The following is a 6,923-nucleotide window of genomic DNA, read 5'->3' as shown; positions in this document are numbered from 1 at the left end:
AGAAGCTGACAGACTCATCTCTCACTACTCCTCCATTAGTCCATGTGGCCACCCAGATCAAAAAATGTAAAAGATGAACACTGTTTTTGCCACTGAAAGGCTCAACTTGTAATTATAAATGTTTGACAAATTATGGAAAGGACCCCACAGAGACATAACAATGTTTCCCTTACCTTTTGCTTGGTCCAGTAAAATTAATATTAATACAGGTAATTGCATTTACTACAGGTAAAGGATTTGAGTTGTCCCTTCATGTTGTTGGAAACATTTCTCTGCTCTACTTGTTTGCACAGCATGCAAGGCCATCTAGTTAGAGCAGCAATAAATTATATCTTTGTATGAATTGAATGTATTTCATGTTTGCTTTTGTTTATGTGAAGTCATTTGGTGGGTGATTAATTGAGATTTAATGTATTTATGATTAAATTCAAAGTGATGTTACATCCCAAGGACAATTTCTTATTGTTGTACATATTTTCTCTTTTAATATACACATGACACTTTAATAATACACTTGTTTTAACATACTCTTATTTGTTTGTTTGTTTACCATATTTTATTGTACATTTTTAATTTTTACATTATGTATTTTACACCAAATCACCCAGCCAAATTCCTTGTATGTGTAACGTACTTGACAATAAACAGTTTATGATTCTGATTCTGATACTAGCCCACATATTTCACTTCAAGAACTCAGAATTTTTACTTAATATAACATAATGTTGAATTGGGTCACAGGATCATTGTTTTTCAGACTCGGACCTTTTAGAATGATCTCTGTCAGGACTCGCATACCAACTGTGTGTGTTCAGGAAACACCAAGGAGAGTCCTGCGCTCCCAGTGGTTATACGTGACACCTGGATTAGCACATCAGTTGCTTGGCAAATCCCCAAACTAGTTTTCCTTGCAGAGTAAAGCTGGCAGCTGGTTGAGTCAGCATCGATGCAGAATCGATGTTGGAGGGTTTTAAAACCCACGTATTCTCCACAATTATTTCCTTATGGACTTAATAGGACTGTCTACCCGAACGCACAAATATAGAGGAAGTAGAGAGGGTGGGAGGGGTTTTGAATTGGTGATTTATTTATTTCCTAGTGTAGCCGAAACTTACGCCTTTCCAAAATAATAACACGGATAGGAATCCGTATTCTGCACCAAGATGGCAACAACTGTATTCCTCCAACATGGGGTACATCCCAAGTCTCTTAATTGGCATTTCCTCACTCCTCGATCCTCGCTTGAACCGGAAGTTGTTTCTGCGCCGCCATATTGACGGCCGTCCCAAAGCTCTAAAGTAGCTCGGAGGAGCGAGGATGGAGGAGGGACCTCGGAGGAGCCATGAGCGAGGACCCACGAGAACAGACTTCCAGGAAGTCTTTTAATGGCCGACACGCCCCCTCATTGTTCATCAGTCATGTGATTGGACGCTGCAGCCGATCGGGCTGACTGACTGGAGTTTAACACCAGAGTGAAGACAGATCACAGAATAAACTCTAGTTTATATTTGATTAGGTTTCTGATTCACCGTCTGGTTTAAATATATGTTCATTGTAGTCTGAACAAAACGACCACAAACAACTTTCTTCATTTGTTAGAAAGATTTGTGTTTTCATGATCTGATGTTTCCCTCAATAACTTTTATTATGAATACAATTAAAGTCAGAGAGAGCTGGAGAGACAAAACACTTTTTACATCATTCCTGAGTGTTTGATGAGTTTTATCATTTAAGAGAAACAATAATCATATTCTGGGTTATTTAATAATGACGCCACAGTCACAATTTCAAAACATACAGATGCAAATAATTCATAAATAAGACGATCGCATTCTGCCGGTAGAAATGGATCCTGCGCTTATAAACAGAACACAGGACACAGTTTGTTAACAGACTACAGAGAGAAAACGCCTCTACAGTGGTGATTACTGTGTCTTTATTATTTATTAGTGTTATTAGTTACTATTATTAAGTACAGTGATCATGTGAACAGACGCAAACGTATCAAAAGTCTCTCCAGCTGTTAAAGCCGACTGACAGCTGATCCAGCTGTGATCAGCTGATCCTCCGTCATCAGAAACAGATGTCGCTTCACCTGACGCAACTGAGGAAGGGACGTCTCATGTCTCTTAAAACATAATTCCTCGTTTCCTCTCTCCTCGCATGGTTTCCTCCATGCATCCCTGGTGGGAGGGACTAAGACGCAAGGAAAGGACGCAAGTGAGGGAAACGGGGATGCAATTAAGAGACTTGGGATGTACCCCTAGTCATCAGCACCGCATCACGGTTTTTCATTCCTTCAGTTATAGCCTTCACAATAAAAGCCCCGAACAGACCACTGGAACACTGTTTCCCAGAGGGGATTTAAATTTACTTAGGCCCAATGCCATTGCCCCCCCTAAAGTCATAAACCCTGAACCCTGGGGGACTTACCTGACGTCACCTGTCAAATGGTTGAGTGAGAGGCTCAAAAGGCTTGAACTGGTGTAACGAATGGGACAGCACTTTGCTGTGACATATCACGTTACCATGATGACGTCATAACATGCTATGTTCAATTGTGAGTATTTATTTTATACGTTTTACTGCCTGATTTCAATGTTTTCCAGGCTGACCTCACGCAATGAGAGGTTGTCCAATAATCCATTTACTTGTTTTTGTCAAAACAGCTTGAATAACAAAATGAAATGTTTGATGAATAAAGCTGTGTAATGAAGTCTGCTTGCATTCCTCTGCTTTAATGTGTTTTCTGTACGATCTTTTGTCATTACTGTTTATGTGTAGATCTGTCCCGGTTTTATATCACAGGCTTCGACGCTTCCACAGAAATGCAGAATTACGGAAAGTGTTCATAAATGACTCAAAATGTCTGCACGGGAGCTCTCAAACGCTCGATGATTTGACAGTGGGGCCTTCTAAAAACGAGTTTTATTTTGAAACTCTTTACAGGAAGAACTTATTCTAGTCGTCGGCCATCTATTTGCCCCAGGAAGGACTGTTAACCCGAGTCAGTTATATTTCATTCAGAACCGGCTATGGCTGTGAATGCGAATGCTAAAATAGTTATTATAGGATGCGGGATAGCAGGTATAGCAGCGGCGCACCGGCTCGTTAACGCTGGATTCCATCACGTGCGCATACTTGAAGCGACTGCGAGAAGCGGAGGAAGAATAAAAACTGGAAGACTGGGTGAGCGACAATATGACAACTATTTAAAACTTTGACAGCAGATTATTTTTTTTGTCGGTTTTTGCAATTCACCAAAATATATTTTCCTGCAAAGTCTTAAAGGTAACAGTGTTATGTTATGTTATGGTATTTCCATTGCCTCGCAGGAAGTTTTGCAGAATCTCGCAATACGTTTTATTCTTTCTGATCCAAAGAGCAAAACTGAGCTCTGACAGGAGCATGCAGAAAAATAGAAACTGCTATAGGCCTACCACTAAAACTATTTTCAATCTGATTTTTGGGACCTTGCAGATTCAAGTATTCTTTCACCTAATTAAAAAATGTTTTGTTCTTTCTGGACTTTGACCAGACCTAACTCTGTCTGCTGTAAATCATGGACTAACTGATAAGTAGAAGAGATGATTATGTTAGGGTTTTACCCTATCATAAACGAACAGCAATAAAATTGCTGTCAAGGCACAAAAACAAAACGGTATATAACATGTTCCTTTCTTTTCTGCAACCGCACATTATTTTCCATCTGCAGGTGATAATATTGTTGAGATAGGAGCTAACTGGATCCATGGACCGTGCGAGGAGAACCCTGTGTTTTGTCTGGCCCGTAAGTACAGGCTCCTGGATCCAGAGGCCCTCACCCCAGAGAACCAGGCCATGGACGTCGGAGGACATCCCCCCTTTGTTCCCAACATTTTCTGCAGTTCAGGTCAAGTCAATTTCATTTTTATTGCCCAATATCACAAGTTTTGTATAAATCTGCATATGTAAATCTGCATAAGCTTATTTAAACAACAACTGGAATGATAAGGTACGGTATAAAAACCCAACAAAAAATATGTATATATAATATTTATTGGCATATGTAACCAGCGTGTCATTGATTAATTACTGCTGTGTGAGAGTGTAACCTGGTGATATTTTACTAATTAGTATTCTGTGTGTTGTGTTAACGTCTTCAGGTCGGAAGCTGAATGCTGACGACATTTATTATGCTCAGAAAATGTTTGCTGAGTTGCTGAAGGAAAGTTCAGAATTTGAGAGTCAAGGAGGAGAACCCTGGGCCTGTGTGGGAGATTTCATCCGGTCAGAGGTATACATTTCTCTCAGTGACTAAAATAACAATACGGGGGGGGTGTTAACTACCAATATCTGAGCTATTCCAGCTCACATGGTGATAATAAACAAAATAAATTGACTGCATCTTGTAAGAATTAACAGTTTGTCTTGTTGTCTGGTGCAGGTTCAACAGCGAGCAGCAGAGAAGTGGAAAGATATTGATGCAACCACCAGATCTCTGCGACTGTGCATGATCAGTAACATGTTGAAGTTTGAGTGCTCTATTAATGGGGCTCACAGCATGGATGAGGTGGGCCTGGGGGCCTATGGCCTATATAAAACTCTTCCTGGACTGGACTGTACATTCCCTGGGTTCGTACTCCAACATCGCATACATGTAGTGGAGCAACTAACAAATATTTAAAAAAATCTATTTCATTAAATCATTATTTTCTTCATTTTCATATTGATCATCTTATTTATAAAAGTGGCAACCTCCATGGGTCAATGCCGGCCCACCAGACTCTCGCCGGCTAGCTTCCCTCCCAGGTTTGGCTGCAGGAGGGGGGCCTCGCAGAGCATATTAGCAGTACATTATTCTGTTAATCAACTGTCTCAGCACACGTGCATGTCCGATTGACTTAAACATAATTGTCTTTCTCAGTGGCTATGAAGGTCTGGTCAAAAACTTGATGTCGGAGCTCCCCAGTGGTTTAGTAACCTACAATCAGCCTGCTCGCTGTGTCCACTGGAACAACACCGAGAAGAGAGAAAACCATCTGACGATCGAGTGTGATGAGGAGAGGATCGCTGCTGATCATGTTATTGTCACAGTACCTCTAGGTAGAATCCGACACGTACATTCACAAACAAATTTTTCTGTTTTCCACCGAAGTGCATGAAATGTTGCTATCTTGCTACAACTCAGACATTTTTAACCACTTATGTCAAGATCACATGTTACTTGGTATTACATTTGTCAACAAATATTAGTAAATGTGTTTGTAAAAAAACATTTTAGTTTCTAGTTTTAATATAAAGATTTCAATTACAGAAGATTTGATCACAGTTAAATATAATATACTGTTTACGGTGACTTTTGATGTGGTAAATAATAAAATGTACATTTCTAGTGTAGTTTTAAGCTGAGGTTAGATTTAAGCTATTAAGTACTGAACAAAACCTAACTTGTTCTGTTTGTTCAGGATACCTAAAGAAGCACCATTCAGCCCTGTTCCATCCTCCTCTCCCTCTACACAAGCTGCACTCCGTCCAGAGACTAGGTTTTGGAACAACCAATAAGATATTTGTGGAGTTTGATTCACCGTGGTGGGATGCTGACTGTGAGGTCATCTATCTTGTGTGGGAAGATGAGGTGAGACGTCAACGAATAAAGGTGTACACGTACTATAAAGTGTGTGCGTACACACTGGATTCCATTACATAATAACAATAGTAGCCTATGCAAAGAATATTTTAATTATTTAGGCATTCAAAGGAAGAGGAATCACCAAGGCTTGTTGAAACACTTCAACCTTTAACACAGACAGAGACAAATGATCAACATTTAAGAGGGAGAAACGCCAGCCAAGCACTGTGTGCCCTGTAATGTCCACCAAGCACCGCTCCCCACAAACGAGTGCAGGCCGACATCTCTGCCCACTCAACCCTTCAGTCAGTCACATAGTTCTCCACAGCTGCCGGCAGCGACTTGCTCTAATCAGATTCTGAAGTCCCCCTCCCTGGCAAACAGTTTGTCCCGTAACAATACTTCATGCTGCAACTATGTTTAAATATTTTTGATTTAGTAGGAATAAACTAGATGTACATCTGACTTTAAGATGTCTCACTGTTGTATATCTTAAAATCCAATTAGTCTTGCCCCGTTAAGATACAAACTACTGCTTGCATCATTTCCTCAGCTTTTTCCTCTCTCTCTCTCTCTCTCTCTTTTCCTGCTTTCCATTTGGCCAGCATGACTCCTCGCTTACCTCAGTCACATCTCATTCTCATCTTTTTCTAAAATGTGTTTATAAGAGAAAAACTGAACAGCCTTGAAAATAGAAAGCAATAGAAATGATTTAATCTTCGTATCATTAGAAATTCCTTGCCCTCCATCATCCATCATAACCCAGCATGAGGGGTTGTTTGACCAGCAGGTTTAACACATCTTGTGTCGTGTTCCAACGTCAAATCCCCAATACAGGATTACTCTTCACAACCATACCATGTTGTCTTATTCTCCGCGCACAAATGTCCCAAAATGTTTGATGTTTGTGCCACGACAGTAGTTCACAAAATGTCTAGCATATGCAAACATTTGAACTGTCTGTTTAATCTCTTGGCATGATTCAGGATGTCATGGTGGACCAGGTGCCAGATGTACAGCGGTCCTGGATAAGGAAGTTGTGTGCCTTCACTCTACTCAAACCCACTGAAAGGTCGACAACCACAAATGCTGAAGCTTGCCTGCGTTGTTCTTGTTGTATTCAATAGAAAATATCTGGTAAATACATTGATTGTGAATACAGTCGTGTTATGGTTTAACTTTCAGGTATGGCCATGTCCTGTGTGGTTGGATTGCTGGACACGAGTCCGAGTATATGGAGACACTGTCTGAACAAGAGGTCACATACACCGTCACCCAACTCATCCGCAGATTTACAGGTGATGCTAAATAC

General features: G+C 40.4%; 1 protein-coding gene across 1 annotated transcript; it reads left to right on the top strand.

The window, feature by feature from the left end:
• Window positions 1–2,996: 2,996 nt before the first annotated feature.
• LOC116378544 (peroxisomal N(1)-acetyl-spermine/spermidine oxidase-like) lies at window positions 2,997–6,914 on the top strand (the record flags this gene model as incomplete). Its single annotated transcript, XM_031840434.1, has 8 exons — window positions 2,997–3,189; window positions 3,716–3,892; window positions 4,146–4,276; window positions 4,427–4,614; window positions 4,907–5,085; window positions 5,448–5,617; window positions 6,598–6,683; window positions 6,797–6,914. Coding segments are annotated over exons 1-8 (1,203 nt in total), but the record flags the coding sequence as incomplete, so codon positions are not given.
• Window positions 6,915–6,923: the final 9 nt, after the last annotated feature.

This window comes from Anarrhichthys ocellatus, unplaced genomic scaffold (assembly GCF_004355925.1).
Source record: "Anarrhichthys ocellatus isolate YVR2014 unplaced genomic scaffold, GSC_Weel_1.0 scaffold2769, whole genome shotgun sequence".
NCBI lineage: Eukaryota > Metazoa > Chordata > Actinopteri > Perciformes > Anarhichadidae > Anarrhichthys > Anarrhichthys ocellatus.
Note: the sequence above shows the minus strand (reverse complement) of the source record. Positions and strands in the feature narration are given on the sequence as shown.